At 51.9% G+C, this 26,460-nt stretch overlaps 1 protein-coding gene and 1 long non-coding RNA gene across 4 annotated transcripts in view; both read right to left on the bottom strand.

The window, feature by feature from the left end:
- SLC2A5 (solute carrier family 2 member 5) overlaps positions 1–26,460 on the bottom strand; it is a 59,878-nt gene that overhangs the window by 23,805 nt on the left and 9,613 nt on the right. For 2 of the 3 annotated variants that reach the window (XM_073796561.1, XM_033843729.2), the window contains one exon: positions 22,343–22,556. In XM_073796561.1, the coding sequence (XP_073652662.1) occupies positions 22,343–22,556 (214 nt within the window). Of the gene's footprint in view, positions 1–8,737; positions 18,084–22,342; positions 22,557–26,460 lie in introns of those variants that run through there. The other variant, XM_073796564.1, reaches the window with a different exon arrangement.
- Positions 6,332–8,267, bottom strand: LOC141277192 (uncharacterized). The gene is made up of 2 exons (XR_012328167.1): positions 7,856–8,267; positions 6,332–6,450 (listed from the first exon to the last, which is right to left on the bottom strand). It is a non-coding gene; the product is annotated as an uncharacterized lncRNA (long non-coding RNA).

Genomic DNA, 26,460 nt, shown 5'->3' with positions numbered 1-26,460 from the left:
GGTTTGGCAAGACCAGAGGTTCCCAATTATTTCAAAGAGTTTTGAAAAATTCTCCAAAGAAAATGCACTTTAGTTGCGGGGCGGCGGGCGGGAGAGGGGTGGGGGGGGTGAAGGGAAGGGGACAGGTTGGGAAAGCAAAAAGAGCTGTCAGAAGTTTGCCACCATGGGTCATTGCCAGGTCCAGAGGAAATCAAGAGAACCACTTCTAGGCCCAGAGCTTCCACTTCGCTCCCTGGGGAGCTGAAAGCTGAGAGATGGGGCTGGTGTCGGCCGATGCAGACCTCCCCTCCCCCGGCCTCGACCTCCCACCTGGAGTGGAGGTGGTGGGAGGAGCCGGTGGCCCGGCCTGGGCCGGAGGGGGCTCTCCTGTCCCGCGGAGGGGAGGGGGAGGGGGAGGGGAGGGAGGGGGAGGGGGAGGGGAGGGAGGGGGCGGGGGAGGGGAGGGAGGGGGAGGGGAGGGGAGGGAGGGGGAGGGGAGGGGAGGGAGGGGGAGGGGAGGGGAGGGAGGGGGAGGGGAGGGGAGGGGGGAGCCGCAGTACCTGGCTCGGCGGCCCCGGGGCAGCACAGGTACAGCCTCGGCGTCACCAACGCCTCAGCGGCGGGAGCGCAGCGCGAGCGGAGAGAACGCGGCGGGGAGGCCGCCGGGATGCTGGGCCGTGGGGCGCTGTCCCCTCGCCCCTGCCCCGGGTTCCCCTCAACCCTGCCCGCGGCCTCCTCAGCCCGGGACCCTCGAGCCCCGCGGCGGCCAGTAGACACCGAAGGAGGGCACCTGGGGGCCAGGGAGGGCACCTGGGGGCCCCGGAGGGCCGGGAACGGTCGGGAGTGGGCCCAGAGCTCGGGGACTGTCCCCACCCAAGTCCTCTGTGTCCCCTGCCCGGTCCTTCCAGGCCCCGGGACCCGGGCACAGCAGCCTCGGGGTCTCAGGCCGCCTTTAGGCCCTTGGGGGAAGGGGGTCCTTTGGGCGCCCAGGGATCTGGGGGCTCAGAATAGGGAGTGGCCCACTGGTCCGAGGCAGGGACTGTCCCTGCTGGGGTCTTGCAGGACCCTAGCGTCAGGCCGACCTGAGGTGTGTGGGCCGGGCTCGCCCACTGCAAGTGTCTTTTTGGTTTTGTGAACTTTCCACGTTTACTTCTTACCCGCGGGAGCTGAAAACGGGGGCGGGGAGGAACAGGGTGTCCCATCTCTGGCCCTCGCCCTCCCCACCCTGCCCTTGTCTCTGTCCTGCCTGCACTAGGAAGGGGACCTGCCAGTTGAAACCTATTTTTGCCTTGGGGTTTAAAATGACAATAATAAACAACACTGATTAACCCAAGGATATTTTGGTTAATTGCACATAGCAGGCCAAGGTGTGTCACAGGAACACGTACTAATGTTTCCAAGAAACGGACCTGTGCTTGAAACTACCTCTGTTGAGAGCCAAAGAATCACTTTTAAAGTCAAAGGAAAGTGACCAGACCCGCGTTCTGCCAGGGCGTTCCTGACTTTCTCTTTCCCATCTTCCATACAGTTTGATTCATTACAGGGAAATTATATTAGGATTTTATCGTTGAGGGAGAAAAGGACTCAAAGCTAGTTTTCCTCTTTCTTCGAGGGCTGTGTGTTAGGTCCACCCTAACCTGTCACAGTGGGGAAAGTGCTTGCTAAGATCCTTGCTTGTCAAGGATTCTGACGTGAAGATTTGGGTCCCAGATCTCAATTCCCAAATCATTATTATTAACATATATTATTACTATTAAACGTTATTATTAACATAAAATGTAAATATGTTAGCACAGGATTTTAGAAGACTTATCAGAATCTGAAAACAGTGGTTATTCTGGGATGTGAGATTAGGAATGGTTTCAATCCTAGCATATATTTACATTTATATGTACTGAGTCTACTACTGTCCTAGAGGGGGGATACAACAGGGTGCAAAAAAGAAAAAAAAGCCTTGTCCTCAAGCAGCTTAGACTCCAGTTAAGAAAGCAGAATTCAGTCAGATAAATACACTGATGAATTTATAACTACAAAAGAACTCTAAAGAAGGGAGTTGAGGGGCTGGTCAGGGAAGGCTTTCCTAAAAAAGTGAGCTTGGGGCTTCCCTGGTGGCGCAGTAGTTGAGAGTCCGCCTGCCGATGCAGGGGACACGGGTTCGTGCCCCGGTCCGGGAAGATCCCACATGCCGCGGAGCGGCTAGGACCGTGAGCCATGGCCGCTGAGCCTGCGCGTCCGGAGCCTGTGCTCCGCAACGGGAGAGCCCACAACAGTGAGAGGCCCGCGGACCGCAAAAAAAACAAAACAAAACAAAAAAAAAGTGAGCTTGAGCTGAGATGGGAAGGAAGGATGAATAGAGCTTACCTAAGCAAAGGGGGGTGGGGTGGGGACGGGGTGGTGGAGACAGCCTTCCAGATAGGGAATAGTATGTGCCAAGGTCCTGTGGTACAAGAGAAATTGCAATCAGTGTAGCTGAAGAGCACAAAGCAGAAAGGAAGGCTGGACGGAGAAGGAGGCTGGGGAGGTAGGCAGGGCCAGACTGTATTTAGCACCTATAGACCATGTGAAGGAGCTTCATTTTTGTTCTAGGAGCAGAAAGAAGGCCTTAGAGGGTGGAGGGTGACCAGATTTGTGTTTTGAAAAGTTTACTGTGGCTGCCTAGAGGAGAACTGATGAGGGGACAAGAGACCAGTGGATTTGGGGAAGAGGAGAGGGAGGTGTTCTTTGCTGCAGAGCAAGTGAAATATGCCAGTGACTTGGACCTGCGTGGTGGCAGAGATTAGAGAAGCAAATGCATCTGAGAGACATTTAGGTTGTAAAACTGACAAAACTAGGTGACTGACACCAAGGGCAATTAAGAGGATTTTTGTATCACTTTTAAAATAAAACAAACAATAAAAATGGTCTATCTGAAAATGAAGCTTTTCAGAATTAAAAAAAAAGTTTGTATAGGAAAATTTAACCAGGATGTAAGCTGTTGAATTAGCATCACAAAGCAGGTCGGCAAATCCCTGGGCTGTTCTTGAAACCGAGCAGGACCCTGTGGTGCTCTTGGGCACGGAAGCCTTTCTGTCCCCCCCCTTTCTTGTTTTGTAGGGAACAGACTCCAGCCTCCATGACCGTCCCTCAGTTCCAAAGGGCAGATTTGAACAGTTGCCAATCAGGGCCGGGAGGGGATGCAGAGACAAGGGAGGAACACCCAAGAAACAATAGTGCAGCCTTGGGGCAGGTCCTGGTTCTGCCTCCAGGGATGCACATGACAATATCTTTAAGCTCTTTATGGAACTAAAACCCCCAACAAATGGAAGATGTCAGCATTCTTCATTCCAGAGAAGCTTTTCAAGAAGACCACGTGAGGCCAGATTAAAGGAACCACAGAAGCTCATCAGATTACCTGAGAGCAGATTAAAGGAGTACAGGCTCTGCACACACCCTAATCTTATCAGCAACCCCATCCTTGAACTATAGCTATAAAACTCCTCACCAAATCCTCCCGGGTTGGGACATATAGTTTGTGAGGGGCACGAGCCCACTGTGTCCCCCTTTGCCTGGCAAAGCAGTAAAGCCATTCTTTTCCACTTCATCCAAAACTCTCCGAGATTTGGCACTACCACAGATACCGAGTTTCCGGCATCATTCTGAGACCAGATGATACCAGGACTTTAAGTCACTCTTGGTCTCATCTCTCCTAGGAATGTTCTGGAATTTTAAAGTTTTGTCGTGGGCCTCTATTGTACAGACTGCTGCGGCTCCCCCAACCCATCCTCAAATCCATTTGCCCAGTCCTTCTAGTAATAGAATTTGGGGCAGGACCTGAGGCTGCCCAAAGGAAAGACTAGGTTTCCCATCACCCTTGCGGTTGGCAGGGACATACGACAAGTTCTATCTAAAGCGACGTATGTGAAGGTGTCGCGTACTGGCTTGTAAGAACCTTTCTCTCTTCTTTGTTCCTTTTGCCATCCTGCTCCCTGGAATACGGGTGCCACCAGCTTGGGCCACAAGGTTGAGGCCACACAGGACAGAGCAAGGAGATGGAAGGAGCTTGGGTCCCTTCCCCTTCAAAGTGCTGCTCCTGCCCAGACCACTGCCTGGACTTTCCATGAAAGAAAAACACTCCTCTTTTCATTTTCTGTCACTTGCGGCCAAACCCATTTCTTACTGATATAACCATCAAACATTTGCCTGAAAGTCTGTTAGGACAGAAAATGGGAAAGGACCCTTGAAGAAGCTGTGAAGACATCTCTCTCTCTCTCTCTCTCTCTCTCTCTCTCTCTCTCTCTCTATATATATATATATATATGTATGTATGTATGTATTTGTTTGTTTTGACTACAGCCTAAATCGGGTTTTAAAATGTGATGACATGGCTCTCAACTGGAAGCGAATGGCCTAAGAACACTCATTTTAAAGAAGAAAGTGAGAACCCCCTAGCTGCTGGGTGCAAATGTCAGTGGAGATTTACCCAGGCTGCTGTTTTCATTAGGACTGTATTTGTTTTTTGTGTTCAGATTTTAAAATTGCGTGGGGGTCTGCCGCAACCCTATTTTCCCCTTAAATCCTGTTATTTACTTCTGTGGCATATGATAGAAAGTGGAGTTCTTTAGGAACATGTGCATCGCATTATAGCAGAAGCGCCTGCACGTGCCTCGGAGGGCACAAAACGAGGCTGCTACCAAGGTGCAGAGTGAGTGTGGATTGCTTGATTGGAGGGAGGGGTGGGAAGGCAGGAAAGAGCTCTGGGTCATCCCCATTCCAGGTGTAGATAAGGAAGAAGTAATTAGCAGGTCCCGGCATGCATCCAGCTATCTACACAGGCAGCGCTCCTGCTGCAGGGGGCCTGGTAGGATGACACAAGACTTCCCAAGCCCAGTGCCCAGTGGGGCCAGCTACACCTCACCCAGGCCTGCCTGGATTCTGGCCATCGGAACCCAACTCTGCAACGTAGGTGGAAGGAAGAGGGAGAAACCAAGCCTGGTCCAAACCTTCTTGCTCCACAGGCCAAGATTTTATCAGATGCCCCCAAGGCAGAAAGGCTGTGGCTCATGCTGACACACCCGGTGAGTAAACTTCAGAGATGATACAAGGTTCCTAAGTTTTCTTTCCAAGAATAGAATTTGACCTCACCTATCAGAGTGCCCATGCACTAAAGAGTGACCTTTGGGAATCATGGACAGAATGCATGAAAGCCAGGGGCTCAGGAAGCTTCTCAGGGACCCAAGTGGCTTCGTTGGTTACACATTGCCTTGGGTAGACAACTCTTTTTTTTTTCAAACTGTGGTAAAAAACTTATAACAAAAATTGGCTTTTTTAGGTGTACATTTCAGTAGTGCTAAGTATACTCACTGTTGTACAACCAGTCTCCAGAACTTTCTCATCATGCTAAACTAAGGCTCTAAATCCATTCAACAATAATTCCCCCCAGCTCTGGCAACCTCTGTTTTACTTTTCGTTTCTATGAACCTGACTACTTTAGTTGTTTCCTATAAGTGGGATCGTAGAGTATTTGTCCTTTTGACTGTCTTATTTCACTTAGCATAATGTCATCAAGGTTCATCCATGTCGTGAGCAAGGATGTGGAGAAACTGGAACCATTGTATGTTGCCAGTGGGAACGTAAAATGGTGCAACTGCTGTGGAAAGCAGTTTGGTGATTCCTTAAGAAGTTAAACAGAATTACCATGTGACTCAGCAATTCTACTCCTAGATATCTTTTAATTCCAAAAGAGTAAAAACAGAAACTGGCACTCAAGCAAATATATGTATCTGCATATTCACAACAACGCTATTCACAATAGCCAGAAAGGGGAAACAGCCCACACGGCCACCATTGGATGACTGGATAAACAAATTGTGATATATACACACAACAGATTATGCAGCTATAAAAAGAAATGAAGTCCTGACACAATACATGAACCTCGAAAATATTATGCTAGGTGAAAGAAGCCAGGCACAAAAAGGTCACATACTGTATGATTCTATTTATATGAGAAATCCAGAAAAGGTAATTCCAAAGAGACAGAAGGCAAATTGGTGGTTGCCGGGGGCTGTGGGGAGAGGGGATGGGGAGTGACTGCTTAATGGGTGTGGGGTTTCCTTTGCAGGTGATGCAGATATTTTGGAACTAGATAGAGTGGTGGTTATACAACACTGTGAAGGTACTAAATGCCGCCGAACTGTACACTTTAAAAAGGTTAATTTTCTGTGAATTTCTCCTTAGTAAAAGCAAGGGAACAAATGCTGGAATATTCTAGAATAGCATGCTACTTTGCCCGTGTCTTTCTGACTCTGGGGTTAGTGACCTTACATTAATAGTGTTAGAGGATAATTTTCAAGAAAAAAGGTAAAAATTATGACATTTTTCCTTCCAGTTTTATTGAGATGTAACTGACAGCACGGTTTGAATGTAAGGTGTACAGCATAATGGTTTGACTCTCGTGCATCACGAAATGATTTAGTGAGCATCCGTCATCTCCTATAGATACAAAATATAAGAAAAAGAAAAAAAATATTTTCCTTGTGATAAGAATGCTTAGGGTTTACTCTCTTAACTTTCATCTATAACAGGGTTCCCCAACCCCCAGTACCGGTACCAGTCCAGGCCTGTTAGGAACCGGGCCGCACAGCAGGAGAGTGTGAACCTTCACCTGCTGCTCCCCGTCGCTGGCATTACCACCTGAACCATCCCCACCTGCCCCCCCGCCCCGTCCGTGGAAAAATTGTCTTCCACCAAACCGGTCCCTCGTGCCACAAAGGTTGGGGACCACTGATATATAACATACAGCGATATTAATTATATTTATCATGTGGTACTTTACATCCCTAACATTTATCTTATAACTGGAAGTTTGTATCTTTGGACCACCTTCCTCCAATTCCCTTCCCCCTGCCTCTGGCAGCCACGAATCTGACCTCTTTTTCTGTGAGTTTGTTTGTTGTTTTTGGAGTATAATTGACCTACAGCACTATGTTAGTTCCTGGTGCACAACACAGTTATTCTATATTTCTATCCTTTTCAAAGTGATCACCACGATAAGTCTAGTTACATGAAATAGGTCACCGTACAAAGATACTACATAGTTATTGACTATATTCCCCACACTGTACATTTCATGCCTGTGACTCATTTATTTTGTAACTAGAAGTTTGTACTCTTACTCTCCCTCATCTATTTCTCTCCTCCTCCCACCTCCCTCCCCTCTGGCAACTGCCTGTTTGTTCTCTGTAAGTATGACTCTGAATCTCTTTTGTTATGTTTGTTCATTTGTTTTGTCTTTTAGATTCCACATATAAGTGAAATCCTAGAGTATTTGTTTTTCTCTGTCTGACCTGTTTCACTTAGCATAATACCCTCTAGTTCCACTGGCAAGATTTCATTCTTTTTTATGGCTGAGTAGTATTCCACTGTGTGTGTATGTGTGTGTGTGTGTGTGTGTGTGTGTGTGTGTGTGTGTGTACCACCTCTTCTTCTTGGCTGTGTCTCCCAGCTTGCAGAATCATAGTTCTCTGACCAGGAATTGAACTCCTGCCCTTGGCAGTGAAAGTGCAGAATCTTAACCACTGGACCGCCAGGGAATTCCCACCACCTCTTCTTTATTCATATTTCATTGGACACAGGTTGCTTCCATATCTTGGCTATTGTAAATAATGCTGCAGTGAACATAGGGGTTCACATATCTTTTCAAATTAGTGTTTTCATTTTCTTTGGATAAATACCCAGGAGTGGAATTGCTGGGTCATATGGTAGTGCTATTTTTAATTTTTTAAGGAACCTCCATACTGTTTTCCATAGTGGCTGGGCCAGTTTACAGCTGGGCCAGTTTACATTTCCACCAGCAGTGCGAGGGTCCCCTTTTCCCCACATCCTCATCAATACTTACTTTTTGTCTTTTTGATAACAGCCGCCCTGAAAGATGTGAGGTGATATCTCATCGCATTTCCCTGATGATTAGTAATACTGAGTATCTTTTCATGTGCCTGTTGGCCATCTGTATGTCTTTGGAAAAATGTCTATTCGGATCCTCTGCCCATTTTAAAATTGGGTTGTTTGGGGCTTTTTGATGTTGAGTTGTGTGAGTTCCAGCATCAGTTACCTACAACTTGCAGAATTGTAAGCTCAAAGGTAGTACAAGGGCAGAGTGCCGTACCAGCGGGAAGGATGCTGTAAACCATGCGCGACTTTCCCCTGAAGCTCACACTCTTCCCTACAGTCCGTTGAAAAGAACCTCGGTGGGAGCATCGCAGATATCAGCACAGGCTGTAAATCAACGCCCCCCCCCCCCCCCCCCCCCGCCTCCCGCTGGTCCGTTGTTGAACGGTTACAGCGTCCCACAGAATCTAGTGCTACGTGACGCCCCAGGGCCAGAGAATACATTTTACGTGTCCAGCCTGAGGCCTTAAGGAGCATATTACGGAATCTAGAAGCCCAGTGGGTACTGCCGGGCCACCCAAGTTCTCCTTGAAGCCAAGCCCTGCAAGCATCCGCCCACGCTTTTGAAGCCCCCGGAACCAGAGTTCCTCTAGGTCTCCTGGGTCTGCAGCAGCCGCCTTACCTGGCAGCTTGTGAAAAATACAGACTCACAGACTCCACCCCAGACCCACTCAATCAGAACCTGCATTTTAACCAGAACCCCGGGTGGTCCCGGCTCTCAAGAAAGTCAGAACCACTGCTCCACGCTTTTCCTGAACGTGGCATCGGCGACTCTCCGTGGACACCCAGCCCCGAGGCCTCCTGGATCTGTGCCCAGCCAGGGCGGACTCACCCCCAGGGCTGACACAGCGTCCCCAATGCTCTCCTCGTCACTCATGTCACTCATCATGGCGCTGGTTGGGTAACTTCAGACAGCACCTGCCCTCCGACGCCCAACGCTCCCCGTCTGCTTTTCCTCCTGGGGTGGTGGTGCCGAGACAGGGAAGAGACAAACGCTGTCTGCTGGTATTTGAGAGAAGCTCTCCCAGATGCAACAGGTCCAGGCAAATCCAGTGATTTGCTGGGTGCCAGGGAGAAGAGAAGCTACAGAAAATGTTAGCGAAAGGGAGAGTCTGCTCCCATCTCTGACATAATGGTCATGGGAAATTCCCCAGATGCTTGTTAAATAGGTACTGCTCAACAAGAGCAGGTGTGAGATTGTTCCGTCTGGAACTGGGCCTGGGGCACTGGAAACAGAGGGGAGGATTCAGCTGTGGGGAAGGGGCAGGAAGTAGTAGACCCTTCAGGGGCTCTTAGGTAACACAAGAAAAGCTAACGGAGAATAATGACAGCTGCGTCTTGTAGAGCTTTCCTCTGGCTCAGTCCTTGTACTAAGCACTGGGTCTCATGTTAGTTTCATTATTATCTCCTTTTTAGATGAAATCGAGACTAAGAGAGGTCACAGTTCTTTGCCCAGAGTGACACCATTAGGAACGGCAGAGCCTGGTTGACCCGGTTTCTCTCCTTCCAGAGCCTCGTTGTTCACACACCTGTCTCTCCTGACCCCCTTTCTTGGACCATGGTTTGTCTGCCAAGACATGGCTGGGTAAAGACGTGGCTGCCCTCATCAGCATCACTTTACTACTCCCAGGAGACTGGCCCAGAAAGCTATAAGTTGCAAGTGTCATCTGGAAAAAAATAAAAGCTCAGCGTAAGGGCTGTGAGTTGAGTTTTATTCAGTATCTTACTGATGACTATGGCCCAGGATACAGCCTCTCAGAGAGCTCTGAGAAACTGCTCCGAAAAAGGTATTGGAGGAGCATATATATGAAATTTTTTGACTGGGGAATACATGTAGCCAAGCCTACATCTTGTTAAAAGATTAATGCTAATCACAGAAAACAGATATCTCCAGTTAATGATTTTAGTGCTTTGCTATGCATGGGAAGGTGCGTAGAATCTGGGGTCATCAAAATTCTTTCTCAGACATGTATCTTAACTATCTTGGGCCCCATGTGCCCAAAACACAGAGTACTTCATCCTGAATTCCTTTCAGGGTTTGCTATAGGTCAGGGGCTAATTACTTCATCCTTGTAGAACTGGAATTGTGGGCAACATTTTTTTGTTTCCACAAGTAACTTCTACTTCCCTCCAAGAACTTTTAAGAAACCATGCATTCTTTAACAGAAAGCATCGTGACAGTTTCCACCCAAAACTCTTTAAATTCTTCACCTCCAGATGCTTACCCCACTATGCCCACTGATGCAAAACTGGGATATCGTGACCCTCGCCCAGTCCCCAGCACATTAAAAGGCCCACCTTAAACCACACTTCAAAAATGCTGCTAGAGGGAATTCCCTGGTGGTCCAGGGGTTAGGGGTCCATGCTTCCATCGCAGGGGCCACAGGTTTGATCCCTGGCTGGGGAACTAAGATCCTGCAAGCTGTGCTGTGCGGCAAAAAAAAAAAAAAAAAAAAATTCACTGAATATCCCACTAAATGTCCCTCCCACTCTGAGACCCTATTAAGGCCCTGTTGGGAGTGTTTTTCCTTATCCTGCAAGCAATGCACGGCTTTGCCTTATCAACAGGCTGGGCCGACTCTATGGGAGGCCTGCAACCTGTGTGGTCACTAGGGCCTCTGCTGAGAAGGGTGACCTCACTTGGCCCCAAATGTAATAAGAGCTCAGTAAACATTAGCTGTTAGCTACTATCAATGTCCTGACCCCATAACACCAGGCAAACCTTTCCTTCATGGAGCCTGGATTCTGCTCCAATACGTGATTCTGAGTTTTGGGGTTTATTTTGGTGGGGGAACCCACATGCTTCATTCAGAAAGTCATTTAGGGACTTCCCTGGTGGTGCAGAGGTTAAGAATCCTCCTGCCAATGCAGGGGAGATGGGTTCAAGCCCTGGTCTGGGAAGATCCCACATGCCGTGGAGCAACTGAGCCCGTGCACCACAACTACTGAGCCTGCGCTCTAGAGCCCGTGAGCCACAACTACTGAGCCTGCATGCCTAGAGCCTGTGCTCCACAACAAGAGAAGCCACCGCAATAAGAAGCCCACGCACAGCAACGAAGAGTAGCTCCCGCTCGCCACAACTGGAGAAAAGCCTGTGCGCAGCAACAAGACCCAATGCAGCCAAAAACAAACAAATAAATAAATAAATATATTTTTTTAAAAAGAAGTCATTTACCTCTTCCTCCCAAACTTCTAACTTTTTGGATGTGAAAGGCTTAAGCCCCACGTGCACGCTGGGCTGGCCCTAGCGTCTCACTCTGTGCCCAGAACCGGGCAGGCTCTGGGGGAACCGGCCAGGTAGAGTGGTCCCTGGAACTTCTGGTCTTTATGGACACCGTGGCATCTCAGAGGTCTGCTTAGAAGGCCATGGAGCAGAGGGAGGTGGTCTTCAGGGTGTCTGCTGGCTAAGGGCAGAAGCAGGGAGCCAAGCAAGAAGGGAAGAGAAGGGCTTTCCAGGGAGAGGGGACAGCATGGGGCAGGAGGGAACAGCATCGTGATATTGTGATTTATCATCAGAAATACATATTTGGTCTTCATCCCATCCTGGCACATAGATCCTAAAATCTTGGAATCTCCTCAGCATTGAGAGTGTCTTTGTTATGTCAGTGAGGTGACTTTTGGAAAAGCCCCTAGGTAAGCAAAGAATGGGGCTGGTTGCCAGGGGAACCAACCCTGTGATTAGGGAGTTGGACATTTCAGTCCTACGCCGCCAGCCTCCTGGGAGGAGAGAGGGGCTGGAGGTTGAATAAACCACCCGTAGCCAATGATTTAATCAATCATATAATGAAGCCTCCATAAAAACCCAAAAGGACAGGAAAACACAGAGGTTTGGGGAGAGTAGGACTTGGAGGACATGGAAGTTCTGTGTCCCTTCCCCATACCTTGTCCTGTGCATCTCTGCCATCGGGCCGTTCTTGAATTATGTCCATGATAATAACCAGTGATCTAATAAGTAAAGTGTTTCTCTGACTTTCGTGAGTTAATCTAGCAAATTAATCGAACCCAAAGAGGGGGTCTCCAGTGGGAATCTCCAGCCTACAGGTGGTTGGTCAGAAGCACAGGGGACAACCTGGACTTTCAGTTGGTATCTGAAGTGGGGAGACTGTCTTGAGGACTGAGACCTTCACCTGTGGGTATGATGCTGTCTCCAGGTAGACAGTGTCAGAACTGAACTGCAGGACACCCAGCTGGTCCTACAGCTGGTGTCAGACGATTGCTTGCTGGGGTTGGGAAAAACCACAAGCATCACCAGCATGGAAAGGTGTGCTGTTTGCTAGGGTGAGGAAGGTGGAGGTGATTCCAGAGAGGGGGACAGGTACAGGTCAGATGAGGCCTGAGGGCTTGGACTGTTCACTGCCGGCCCTGGAGTCCCTCAGGCCGGGTCGCCTGGCCAGACTGTGCCTTGGGTGGTGCTCAGAGCCTCCCTAAGCAGGATGAGGGGGCTGGTGGGAAGGTCGGGGAAGAGGTGATGAAGGGTCACCAAGGGGAGATGGGGTGGATGGGGAGAGGTACACAGCACCTAATGAGTGGAGGGTCTCGGGAAGGTCTCTCAGCGCCGGCCGGGAAAGGCTTCTTCCATTTTCTCACAGGTAAGCACGTAGCATCTGGTTCAAGGTATGGAGACCAAGGCAAGAGAGAGTAGCTACAACACCCTCCCAAGTGGGTGCCCGGAAGAAACAGGACAGGACACTGCTAATTTTGTATTGTTTAAGTTTGTGTATGCTGCATCTTTTTGAGTGTAATAATTTTATTGTTTTTATTTTTTTAAATTTCTTTTTAATTTTTATTTTATACTGGAGCGTAATTAACAATGTTGTGTTAGTTTCAGGTGTACAACAAAGTGATTCAGTTATACATATACATGTATCTATTCTTTTTCAAATTCTTTCCCATTCAGGTTATTAGATAGTATTGAGCAGAGTTCCCTGCTCTATAGTAGATGCTTGTTGGTTATCTATTTTAAATACAGCAGTGTGTGCATGTCAATCCCAGACTCCCAATCTATCCCTCCCCGCCAGTTGCATCTTAATAACAAAATTAATATAAAAAAGATGCAAGGCATTTCTAGGGGCTGGTCAATGTATTTTTAAATTAATTAATTATATTAAGACTTTATTTTCGTAGAGCAGTTTTAGGTTTATAGCAAAATTGAAGGGAAGATACAGATTTCCCATGTGCCCCCAGCTCCTACACCTGCACAGCCCTCCCCAGCATCACCACCTCCCACCCAGGTGGTACCCTTGTCACCTGGGATGAACCTGCACTGACACGTCATTATCACCCAGAGTCCAGAGTTCACATTAGGGCTCACTCTTGGTGTTGGACATGGTGTGTTTGGACAAGTGTGTATTGACAGGTATCCATCATCACAGGGTCATACAGAGTGGTTTCACTGCCCTAAAAATCCCCTGTGCTCCACCTCCCTCACCCCAACCCCTGGCAACCACTGATCTTTTTACTGTCTCCATAGTTCTGCCTTTTCCAGAATGTCCTATAGTTGGAATCGTACAGCATGCAGCCTTTTCAGATCGAATTCTGTCGCTCAGTAAAGCATGTAAGTTTCCTCCATGTCTTTCCATGGCTTGAGGGCTCCATTTCTCTTTAGTGCTGAGTAATATGCCATTGTCTGGAGGCAGCACAGTTTATTTATCCATTCCTCTGCTGAAGGACATCTTAACTACTTCCAAGTTTTGGGCACTTATGGATAAAGCTGCTATGAACATCTGTGTGTAGGTTTTTGTGTGGACATAAGTTTTCCACTCATTTCGGTAAATACCAAGGGGCGTGATTGCTGGGAAGAGTATGTTTAGTTTTGTAAGAAACTGCCCAACTCTCTTCCAAAGTGGCTGCACCATTTTGCATTCCCACCGGCAGTGAATGAGAGTTCCTGTTCCTCCACATCCTCGCCAGCATTTGGTGCTGTCGATGTCCTGGATCGTGGCCACTCTAAGAGGTGGGTAGCGGTATCTCGCTGTTTTAACTTGTGTTAACTGGTGGCACATGATGTGGAGCATCTTTTCACGTGCTTATTTGCTATCTCTGTATCTTATTTGGTGAGGTGGCTGTTAAGGTCTTTGGTCCATTTCTTAATCGGGTTGTTTGTTTTCTTATTGCTGAGTGTTAAATGTCCACTGTAGGGCTTCACTGGTGGCGCAGTGGTTAAGAATCCGCCTGCCGGGCTTCCCTGGTGGCACAGTGGTTGAGAGTCTGCCTGACAATGCAGGGGACACGGGTTCGTGCCCCTGTCCGGGAAGATCCCACATGCCATGGAGCGGCTGGGCCCGTGAGCCACGGCCGCTGAGCCTGCGCGTCCGGAGCCTGTGCTCCGCAACGGGAGAGGCCACAACAGTGAGAGGCCCACGTACCGCAAAAAAAAAAAAACAACAACAACAAAAAAAAAACAAAACGAAAAAGAATCCGCCTGCCAATGCAGGCGACAGGGGCTCGAGCCCTGGTCCGGGAAGATCCCACATGCCGCAGAGCAGCTAAGCCCGTGCGCCACAACTACTAAGCCTGCGCTCTGGAGCCCACGAGCCACAACTACTGAAGCCTGCATGCCTAGAGCCCGTGCTCTGCAACAAGAGAGGCCACTAGAATGAGAAGCCTGTGCCCTGCAACGAAGAGTGGGCCCCACTCGCCACAACTAGAGAAAGCCCACGTGCAGCAACGAAGACCCAACGCAGCCAAAAATAAATAAATAAAAATAAAAATTTGAAAAAAAAAAAGGGTCCGCTGTATATTTTGGTAACAGCCCTTTATCAGATGTGTATTCCCCCCAATCCCCAGTTTCACTGAAAAATAATTGACACACCTCACTGTATAAGTTCAAGGTGTACAGTGTGAAGGCAATTCACATACATTGTGAAATGATGACAATAGGTTAGCATCCATCATCTTGTATAGATACACAGATGTGTCTTTTGCAAATATTTTCTTCCAGTCTGTGGCTTGTCCTCTCATCCTCTTGACAGTTGATGTATTTTTAGCTTTACAAAATCCAGAAAGTAGAACAAATAAAAAAGGAACGCTTCTGGGAGCAAAGTTCCCAAGATGTAGCAGTTAAAAAAAAAAAAAAAGACTTGATGGCAGGGCTGCAGGGCTGCGAAGGTCTGCACCGAACGAGGCAGCTGGCTTCGATGGCTGGTTTTGGAAGGCTGCTTCCTTCAGAAAAGAGCCCTTGTGCGCCAGCAGTTCCCGGCCACCGGGGAGCCTTAGTTGCCACTGCAGAGGGTCACCGGGTGTCGGGATAGAATCACGCAAGAAGGGAGACATGGTTGGTGGCCCACTATCTGGAGTGTCTCACTCGTGAGAGTTTAGCCCTAAGCTGCGGGTCCTTGGAACTTGGCTCTGTTGATCCTCATATGGGACGGGGCCTTGGAATCTGTATTCTAAACACCACCACCCCTGCTCCCCAACCCAGACGAGGGATTCTATCAGGCAAACTCAGGAGAAGCTGGCTATACCAACCAGGTGGCCACCTACCCGACAGCATTTGCCCAGAGAGAAGGACACAGACGTGGTCTCCAGGGCCCAACCGTGTGGAAAGCTCTGGACCTGCCCCACAGCACAGGCCCGTCTGAGCCGCACTGCCGACCCGCACCCACATCAACGGCAGTCGGTTTACCAAATACACCAAAGAAATATAGTTTATTTAATTTAAAATAGCAAGACTTTGGCCTTGACCCAGACGGTCAGGGTTTGCATTACAATTCTGCACATGCACGAAACCTCCCGCGATGCCATTATGCCGAGACGGGAAGCCTGCAAAAATGTTCTTTTCTTGCTATGGACACAGGCAGAGCTCTGTCTGCACCCTTAACGCTGGGCCAAATCATAATCTTTATTAAAAAACAAAAACAGACAGACACAACTCTGAAGCACAAAGAGGCAGAAAGTGTTTCGTAAACCTGAGGAAAAGACCAAGGTTCAGCAAGTGCCTGAGAAGAGAGGGGCTGGGGGCTGAGACACAGCCCCTGTCCAGGCCGAGGCCACACAGCTGTGCCCGGGGGGTGAGGGTGGATAAACACTAACTACACTGGCCGAGAGAGAGAACCCACGGGCGCCCAGCCACGTGTAAGAGGAACGCGCTTCTGTCTGGCTCTGATCCGAGGCAGGAGACCCTCCTGGGCTTCACGATGGTGCTGTTTGCAACGCTCCGGGCACCAGCACGAGCCCCTCCCCTGCCCGCATGTGTCCGCCACTCGCAGTAACATGTTCACCCGTCTGCAGAGACAGGGTGGGGAGCAGAGGGAGGGAAATGGAAATACTCAGCAGCGGCAACTCACAGGTGGAATGAGAACGTGAGGGAGGCCCGGGCACACGGAGATGTTCTTCTCTGAGCCCCGACTCCCTCTGCGGGTGTTTTCCGGCTGCAGCCGGTCTGGGGAAACCCAGGTCTCAGGCCTGTCCTTAGAGGCCATGCCCAGCGGGCATCGATGTTGCACCATCTGAGCCAAGGCCTCTGGGGCCCCCTTCAGAACAAGAGGTATTCGAGCATCATTCCCCCAGGGCCCATACTCTAGCTCAGCCGTGAGTCACCTTCTCTTTTGCAGCAAGCAACTTCCTGAATTTCTGCTCCATTCTAGAAGCTAACGTGAGGCTCTTTACCAGCTAGGCACCCATGATGAGCTGTAACGTCTTTAGGGGAACCCTGGACTCCCCTCACGTGGGCCATTTCTGTAAGGAGACCGCCTTACTGACAAGTAGCTTTCTGTAGGGCAGCCCAGAGCTTTCTTTGAATCCTAAAGGGATGTTTCACCTCTTGCTGATTTTCATAAAACCTTCTTTTAAAAAGGGAACCCAAAAGGAGCGTTTTGGACCTAGTTCTGTAGAGGACTATTACTTTCAGAGTCTCTTCCTATTACAGACTTTGCTTTTGAGAGTAAAAGAGGAATCAACAGGAGGGTGTGGCTTTGGTTTTAATCCAGAACCCTTTTACAGGTTCAGAAAAGCAGTTTTGCAGAGTTCTCATGGGCCCCAAGGGAGGGGCACCTATCAGGTTAGTTGTACTTTTCTTCCCCAAGGCCCCGCACGCACAGTGACAGTTACACCTCCCACTCTTAGCCAGTGGCTTCTGTGACTGAACAGAGAAATTGTTTTCTGACCTAAGACGAAAGGGTTGGTGGAAGAGTCATAGGTTATAGAGATACGGATGCTTCTTTTAAATCCGTTTTCTTTTGAATCACCCCATGATGCATGCGTCACTCTCCCCAACCAATCCCCCAAACCTTCACCTTCAGGGAGGAATCAGTATTTGGGTGTTCCCTAACCCTCTGGTCGCCTTTCCTATAAAAAATTAACCTAGGAAGTGAACAAGCCAGATCCTTCCCCGACTCACCCGTTTCAGTCTTTACAAGAACAGACCCAAGTGACAGTGGGGCGTCTGCGGGGACTTCTGCAGTGGCCTCTTCCTGTCCTGTTCCAGCCCTTGCATTGGAGGAGGGGCCTGCATTTTAATTTTAAGTGCCTGGGGGAGACAGGAGTCTGGATCCTGGCCTCTGCTTGAAACTCAAACACAATCCATACATCAAGGGCTGGCAGCCCGTGGAGAGGATTCAGGAGGCCCCAGGAGACCAGCTGCCCTGCAGCTGTGTGCGGCTGTGCTCATGCTGGTCACCAGGGGGGAACCTCCTGGTGAAAGGTAACTGGCCCTTTCGTTGACCAGCAAAGCCATCCGAGAAAAGCCAGGCTCTCGGGGGAATCTCAACGCCCTGACAAACCAGGAGTCTGCTCTGTGATACTTCAGTGGGGGCCACGTCGCTGGTACCCCCTGACATTTTCTTGAGGATGGGTGCCCAGTGTACATATATCTCTATGTGCTTTTCCCACCGGTGTGGGTCCCTCCAGCTGTAAACAGTGCTGTGTGGTCATGAGGCCGAAGACGCCCGGACCGCCAGGCAACCTGGCAGTGATCGGGTCCCACGGGTTTCCCTGAATCTCAGTGCAGCCCTCATGCTGGCGAACTCCCCTGCGTGCAGAAGGATGCGGTGTGAGGGGGTCGTGCTTGAGGGTCGAGGAGGTAGACAAGCCGAGTCTGCGCTGCTCCCCACGGGGCTTGAGCTTCGGCAGCCGAAGGCGGACAGCGCAGCTGACGCCCCGCTCCCTGCAGAGGGGACTCGGCGCCGCCCGCCCCAGGTCGGCAGCACCCACGCACAGAACTAGGGGGGCAGCAGCTCAGGTGCTTGGAAGTTCACCCGCGGCCCGCCTGGGCCCCTGCGACTCGCCCGCCCGTTGTGGAGGGCGCAGGGGCCTTGGGGGGCCCAGCGGGCTCTCGGCGGCAGCGGAAGCCTGAGGGCAGCAGCAGGAGCAGAGGGAGAGGAGACGAGTCCGGACGGTGCGGGTGCAGAGGACGAACGTGATGCAGTTGGCGCCCCCCTGAAAGGTGTTCCCGATCCCCTGGCAGGGAGCAAGGGAGAGGCGTGAGTGCCGGGGCCGGGGCGGGCCTGAGAAGCACACGCAGGGAGGCCGGGAAGTGCTGGGGACCCAGGAACCGGTCCTCCACCCCTGAGGCTGGTCTGCGGGGGACCCTGTCCACGTGGGCCTTGGGCTGAGCACCGGGCAGGCCTGGACTTGCAGGCGTGTCCCCGGGTCTTCTGGGCTGGGAAGGACTCAGGGTCAGTCAACTCTCCCGGGGCTACTCCTAGGCCACTGGACAGCAACTCAACACCCCCGGGCTGCCCCCGAGCCACGCTGACCTTCCATCTTCTCTCATCAAGGCTCCCTGTGGGGCAGCGAGCAAGGCGAGGTGGAGCAGAGCCCCCGCCTGCCTGCCTGCCGGGGACAGGGATCTGACCCTGCTGGCCCCCGCGGTCGGCCGGGAGCCGCGAGGGCGGGGCGGGGCGGGGGCGGGGCAGACCTACGTGCAGAACCACGAGCACTGGCGTCCGCACTGCCGGGGAGCCACAGAGGGTCAGGACGAACCGCACGGTGCTCCAGATCCGGAGGCAGACGAAGATGAGCGGGATGAGGGCCAGCTTGTTATCGGCCGCGGAGGTGCGGCGCTGGAGCTGGTGCGCCTGGGACACGAGGGGCCGGTACTCGGAGAGAGCCTCATGCTGCGCGAGGAGCACACAAAGCGGACGTGAGCGACGGGACCCTCCCGCCCCCTCCAGCCTCACCGCAGGCTGCCCTCCCACCGGGACGCGGAGGTCGTGAGCCGCGCAGTACCTGAGGCCGGCAGCCCAGGTTCCCACCTCTGCCCGGTCTCCTCCATCCACTGTCTGCTCCACACCCCACGTGGGTGTCTAAAGCACGTCGGAACCTTCTCAGGTCCGAAACACATGCCTGCTCTCGACCCCCAGCCTGCTGCCTGCTTCCCCATCTCAGCTAACGGGAGCCCCGTCCTTCCAGCCGTCCAGGCCCCAAACTTGGGAGTGGCCTTTGGTCCCTCTCTCTGTGCGACAGCTCACGTCCGATCCATAGGTAAGCCCTGCAGGCCCTGCCTTCAAAACAGACCCAGACCTGGACGTCCACTGCCACTGCCACCAGCCCGGTGCAAGCACCACCACCCCTTCTCTGGAGAGTTGCCACTGCTTCTTCACAGGTCTCCCTCTATCTCCCTGACCACCCCACCCCGTCCCCACTGCAGTCTCACTCTCAACACAGAAGCAGCGTGGCTCGTTGAAAACCTAAGTCGGATCAAGCCAGTCTTCCACTCAAAGCTCTTGGTGTCTTCCCATTTCACACGTTCCTTACGATGTCCCCAACCCTAGTCTAGCTCTGACCTCATTCCTGTTACGTACCCGCTGTTTACTCTTCTCCAGACACATGGGCGTCCGAATGCTCCAAACATGCCAGGCACACCCCACCCCAGGGCCTTTGCACAGGCTGTTCCCTCGAGCTGGAATGCTCTTTCCCAACCGCCTACGTGGCTCACGCCCTCACCCTCTTCAAGTCTTTGCTCCAGTGTTGAATTCTGGATAAGGGCTATCCTGACAACCTATTGAAACTGCAAAGGCGTTTCCCAGGTGGTCCTGTCCCCACCTCCAGCTCTTTATCCTTGTCTGCTTCTCATAGCTCTTCTCCTCCTCCTTCCTGGACGCCATTCACCCTCGTTTATCAGGCCCATCGCTCACGGTCATCCTCCTCCAGAAGGCAAGCCCCCCCTGCCCCCCGGCCCTGCTGTGTCCCCCCACCCCACCGCCTGCCCCACAGCAGGGGCTCTGCCCGAAGCTGGGACAGGAAGAAAAGGGGAGCAGCCGCCAGCTTTGGTTTCCCTGCTCCTCGGAATGCCCTTCAGGGACAGGAAAGGCAGTTCCAGATCACAACCGAATTTCTAAAAATAGATGAAGAAAACACTGCTCCATAACAAAGGTGTGTTTTTGAGCCTGGTCCTCTGTGGGGGACACTGAAGGCGCAGGTAAGGAGAAGAGCCACACCCCTTGGCATCTCTGAGCACCCAAGCTGCTGCAGCTCACCTGCTCAGAGCACGTGCTTCCTCCCCGGGGCCTTCAGCACCCAGAGAACGGCACCACCCATCCCCTCCAGGACCACACGGGTGGGCGGGGGAGCTGGGCACTAGCCAGGGCTGCTGATCCGCTCTTCCTCAGGGCAAGGCTCGCCCAGTTCATTTATTTTTAGCTCTCCCTCCTAGCTAGAGGCAGGGAACCACCCGCACATTCTCACCTCCCTGCTCACTAGTATTCCTTTTCTCTGGAAACACCCGCAGAGCTGTAGGAGAGGACCATTCTCACATGGGGGGGGGGGTCAGCCTCACAGGCAGGACCCCAGGCTTCCTGCCTCCGCTACAGGAAGGGCAGGGAGGCCGACAGACACACGAGGGACTCCCCTGGTGCTCCAGTGGTTAAGAGTCTGGGCAGGAGGGAGAGCTGGCGGTGCCAATTTAAAATCTGGTGGTCAGGGGGACTTCCCTGGCTGTCCAGTGGTTAGGACTCTGTGCTTCCACTGCAGGGGGCACGGGTTCTCAGGGAGCTAAGATCTCGCATGCCCTGCAGCATGGTCCCCCCAAAAACACACACACACACACACACACACACACACACACACACACACACACATGAAAAGGCAGCTGGGGGAGGGCATGGGGAGGTCCTGGGCAGAGCCTGGTGGGGCTCCTGGGAGCTTTCATCGGGGAGCCCGGAACCTTCCCAGGGCAACGGAAAAGAGGAGGTGAGAAGGGCAGCCCCGGCCTAGGCAGGAGACCAGCTAAAAAACTCTAAGTAGACAAAGAGGATCTCAGACCCACCGGTAAGCCCTGCCAGCATCTCTGTCAACGACTCCAAGCTGAGCCAGAAGAGGGCGGCAGGGAGGGGAGAGAATCAGGTGAATTCTGGAGTAAAAAGAGAACCCAAAGTGTGCATCCCACATACAGGGTGGCGATCACGTGTCAGCTGCGAGGAGCACCCTACACACTTGGAAATGACCGCTGAGCCAGCAGCACACCCGAAAGTCAAAAGTTGGGGACATTCTCGCCTACGATTACAGCCTTGAAAACTCAGAGCAAAACAGAAACACAGGCACCACACCAGCAGAATGAGCTTGGAAGTCTATCCCCAGAGCTTTCACGATGTTACTGCTCCAGCCCCGTTTCATCTTCCATCGTAATTACACTTCTCCCTCCTCCTAGGAGGGCAGGATCCATGCCTGAGCTCTCATTAGCATTCCCACCGACACACAGAGCTTTTGTGCATAGTAGATGCTCAATAAAAACACACTGAATGAATGGTTGAGCGGATCAACGGATGGGCTAACCTGAGGCTTTTTGGGGTAGCAGTTTGCTTGTGGCTAGGAGAAAGCCCATACTTTATATGTGCGGAACCAGTAGTCCAGAGCAAGGAACAATTTGGCCAGATCATCAGAGGGAAACCATTCTTTCCTAGAATTTCTGGCCAGAAGTCTAGGAGACTTCAGAGCAGCCCAGCCTATTGATTTATGAATTCCTGACAGCCTGAAAAGTCTACCACTTATAATATTTTAATCATCAAGGAGAAAGAAGTGAGTTATTTGTATCGCTGATTGTGAAAGCCTGTGGCCTCCTCTCCCCAGGGGCACGCCAGTTCAATTCTTAGTTCATCTTTCATCCAAATTCCTCTCCAGGTTAAGCGACCGTGGTGATCTGTCCAGGAGGGGGCAATAGAGAGCTGCGGCCCAGAACACAGGCTGAGCCTGCAGCCTCCTCGGCTTCACAGCAGGTCAGTCAGAGTTGGGCGAGTCTGGGGAGCCCCTTAACTTCGGTGAGCCCCCGTTTCCTCATCCACACACGGAGGATAACAGGACCCGCTCCCGACAGGGCTGCATAATTAGCAAACCAGTCAAGCCACGATGCTTATTAATTCAGTGCACGTCACGGCGCCTGAGGCACAGCAAAGCCTCCGTCACTCTGGTCGGTCACCAGTCCCGTCCCCTACGGCAGCCAAGCCCGACGCCGGGACACGGTGGCCACACAGAGCTCTGGGCCGGGGCCCCGCGGGGCACCTACCGCTCTGTTGATGTGCTTCCGGATGAGGAGGTAGATCACGGGCAGCGTGACGTAGGCGAGCATCTCCCACAGCTTCCCGGTCAGCAGCATCCAGAGCACGCGGTCCTCCGCCTCCAGGTCGATCCAGCACCAGCCCACGGACACGTCCGAGGCGTCGTAGCCGATCTTCCTTAGAGTGACAGCCGCCACGGTGATGACCAGCGGAATCCCCCAGCTGAGGAACAAGGAGCAGACAGGGGGCGGTGAGGTGAGACCCGGCTCCCGGCAAAGCCAGCGAGGGCGAAGGGACCGGGATGCCGTGTCGGCAAGAAGGACGGTGCTCTCCCAAGCGTGCAGCAGACAGTGTTCCCGGAGAAAGGAGGGGCGGGCGTCCTCAAACCCCCCCACCCAGCCCTGCTCTGCCCAAGCCCTGCCAAGCCCGGGGTGCCCTGGCCTCCCTCCCAAGCCCTTGGAGGCCGGGTTCTATTTCAGAATTGCCAGGCTCCTCGGAGACGGGCGCTGGGACGCCGTGGCATGGGGACGGCCGGCTCCTTCCCGCACCGAGGGGCCTGTGCACTGGCCTGCAGACACCAGCCCACGCGGACAAGCCTCACCCACCACCCCGCCGACAGGCCCCCCGGCCAGCCTGGGCCCAGGGGTGCACACACTGGTGGCCCGGGGTTGTCTGGGTCCCGTGCACCCACAGCAGGAACCAGAAGAGGGGCCCCGGGCTCCGGGCGGACACGTCTCCTCGGTCCTGAGCCCTCCTTGCTCTACGGGAAGGGGCGGGCACTGGCAAGGGTCCAAGGGGCCCACTAAAGCCCAGACCCTGGGGCGGGGCCCCCCTCAGCGCAGTGCTGGGCTGACTTTTCTAGAGTTTGCTGCAATGGCGACACAGCTGGGATTAGGGCTGAGCCCCAAGGCCCCTCCCCAGTGGTCCCCGCGCGAGTCTCCTCGCCAAGCCTTTTAAATCAGCCTTTTAAAACACACAGAAGCTATGTGGCGGCCCGGCAGGGTGGTTAAGAGCTTGGACTGCGATGCAGCAGGCTGGGTCCGAGTCTCGGCCCTGCCCCACGCGGCTGCAACACATCCGTGTTTTTCTCCACAGAGTGGGGTGACCACGGTGCCTGGAGCAGAGCCTCGTTGCTGGTTGTCACGAGAATAAACTCATCAGCGTTACATCCAGCATGCGGGACAGGGTGAGCGTGTCCGCATTTACGACCAGTGTTGTCAGTGAGGCTTGTCCCCAGGTCCCAGGATCCGGGCCTGCGGTGTAGCCACCAGGGATGATGAGGCCTGCGCGGTCTCTGCCCCCAGGAGGACACACGGGCCTACGTGGTAGGTCGGCCGCCCAGAGAACAAGCAGTAAGTAAATAGGACAGTGTCATCAGGAAAACGTTTAGTTCAGAAACTGGTTCTGTCTTGAGGGCTCTGTGTAAGGAATATCGGCTCTTTCTGAAAGAAGGTCGTAGAACAATGATGAGGCCACAGTTGCACTTAGTCTGTTACCAAAACGAGGCTACAAGGGCTGTGATTTTATAAGGGTCTCCAAATGCCGCAGGGCCGGGGACGAGGCAGGGCAGGGATGGCGAGGAAAGGGAGAAAGTCCGCTTCCTGGCTCCAGGAAAGACTTGGTACCTCCTCCCCTCACTGGCCTCTGCAGGAGGGACCAGAGCCTGGGGCGGGCCACTGGGTGCCACCCTCAGCTCTGCTGCCCCGACAGCCCAGCAGAGACAGAAGCAGCACATCCTCCCTGAAGTCACAAGAGCACGGAAGGGGCCAAAACCCCATAGAAATTAAAGGATGGTGGGGACTTGCCTGGTGGCACAGGGGTTAAGAATCCGCCTGCCAATGCAGCGGACACGGGTTCAAGCCCTGCTCCGGGAAGATCCCACATGCCACGGAGCAACTAAGCCTGTGCGCCACAACTACTGAGCCTGCGCTCTAGAGCCCGCGAGCCAGAACTACTGAGCCCATGTGCCGCAACTACTGAAGCCCTGTGCCTAGAGCCTGTGCTCTGCAACGAGAAGCCACCACAGCGAGAAGCCCGTGCACCGCAACGAAGAGTAGCCCCTGCTCGCCGCAAGTAGAGAAAGCCCGCGCGCAGCAAAGAAGACCAAATGCAGCCAAAAATAAATACATAAAATAAATAAATTTATTAAAAAAACAAGGATTATGAGAAAGGTACCAAGTTACACTTCAAATGGATGGAGTGTGTCTATTTTAAATGTTTGTGCTATGCAAAGTTATTGATCTGGTGAGTTAATATATATTAGTATCAAACCAAAGGGTTACTGTTTTAAAACTCACGCCATCCTGGGATTTTAGGACAACACATGTCAGCTATGAGCTCCACGAGGCGAGGGCCATGTGGATTCACTGCTCTATCTTGGCATCTACACCAGTGCCTGGCACACGACAGGGGCAAAACTAGGACCTGCTGAACGAATGAATGAACGAATGAATGAACTGAATGAATGAGTGAACAAATGAAGTTTGAACCAAGTGACTGAGACAGCTTTTCCCAATTTACTCTTTAAATATTCACTGCAAGGACTTTACTGAAAGGAGGTGAAAGGCTTTTAAAGGGCTGAACCGGAAATCCTGAAGTTAGAGATGGGAGAGCAGTGCTTAGGGACCAACACCCGGCAGGACTGGAGCGGAGGATTCCCACCCCAGCGGGATGGGGGAGCACAGCCTTGGTGGGAGGAAGCAGCTTCTTTCCCTCCTCAGCATCCCTACGGCCCCTGGGGACCAGGGCCCCTGGTGACAGCCCCACATTTCACAACTTTAGGTTTGTTGTACAAAAGCTACCCAGTGACGTATTTCCTCTGTGTTACTGGGCTGTGCCTGGAGCTGAATCTGTGATGGAAAATTGCTCGAGGGAAGACCAAATAGACAGCTTTGAAAGGGCTGAGCACGTGGGTTGATCAATCAGAGCTGCTGTTTGAACTCAAGCACAGACAGCAGCTCTGCTGAGGCCACAAGCTGCCTGGGGAGGTACCTGAGTGGAGGTGGAAGAAAAGGTGACCTCAGAGAGCAGTGGGAATGGAGTGGGAGGGACGGTCTAATAACCCCGCCAGGCAGGCTCTACCAGACTCGTAATTTACAGGTACGGACAATGGTGTGCTGGTGATGTTTTAACATCAGAAAGCCATCTACGCACGCGCGTGTGTGTGCGTGCGTGTGTGTGTGTGTGTGTGTACGTACACAAACATAAACTGATTATGAATTTTACTGATCTAAAGGACGCGGGGCACACAATTTGTAAATAATAATAAAATACACAATACTCCTTATCGTACATTCCACATAGCCAACTGATTCTCACAGGAGGCTTCTGTTGAGTTTTGCAGAACTCTGGTATCTGCAGCCAACCTGCGGTCGCAGTCAGCCAATGAGAGTAGTTCCGTGATGAGAAGGTGGCTGACCTTTTCATTTTCCTTAATGACTAAGATGGAAGTGAAATGAGGAAGACCTGGGGGACCAGACGAGAGCTGGGACTTCACTGGGTCGACTTGACGTGAGCAACCTCTCTGTGGATCAGGTAATACTTTTCCAACACTGGAAGAATGTTTCTTCTTTTTTCCTGCTCTGGGACAAGGCCCCTTCTCATCACCTCCCCCTGAAATATGCGGCTTCCCACCTGCCCCGACGTGGCTGCCGCCAGGGCTTAAGTACAGAAACAAGAAACACTTTTGCATTTAATCTTTACTACTAACACTTTCTCTATCACTTTCTTAAATCTAGAACAGGGGTCCAGCAAACTAGGGCCCTCAGACCAAATCCGGCCCAATCTGTTATTTATTTATTTATTTTATTTTTTAAATTGGAGTATAGTTGATTTAAAACGTTGTGTTAGTTTCAGGTGTACAGCAAAGTGAATCAGTTATACATATACATATATCCACTCTTTTTAAGGTTCTTTTCCCATATAGGTCATTACAGAGTACTGAGTAGAGTTCCCTGTGCTCTACAGTGGGTTCTTATTAGTTTTCGGTCTTATATACAGCCATGCGTATGTGTCCATCCCAAGCTCCTGATTCAGTCTGTTTTTTAAAATAAAGTTTTACTGCATACAGTCACACTCACTGGTTCTACATCATCCATGGCTTCTTCCAAGCTGCCAGAGCTGAGCT

The sequence above is a fragment of the Tursiops truncatus genome, chromosome 1, assembly GCF_011762595.2.
Source record: "Tursiops truncatus isolate mTurTru1 chromosome 1, mTurTru1.mat.Y, whole genome shotgun sequence".
Classification (NCBI taxonomy): domain Eukaryota; kingdom Metazoa; phylum Chordata; class Mammalia; order Artiodactyla; family Delphinidae; genus Tursiops; species Tursiops truncatus.
This window is presented reverse-complemented; position numbering and strand designations above follow the sequence as displayed.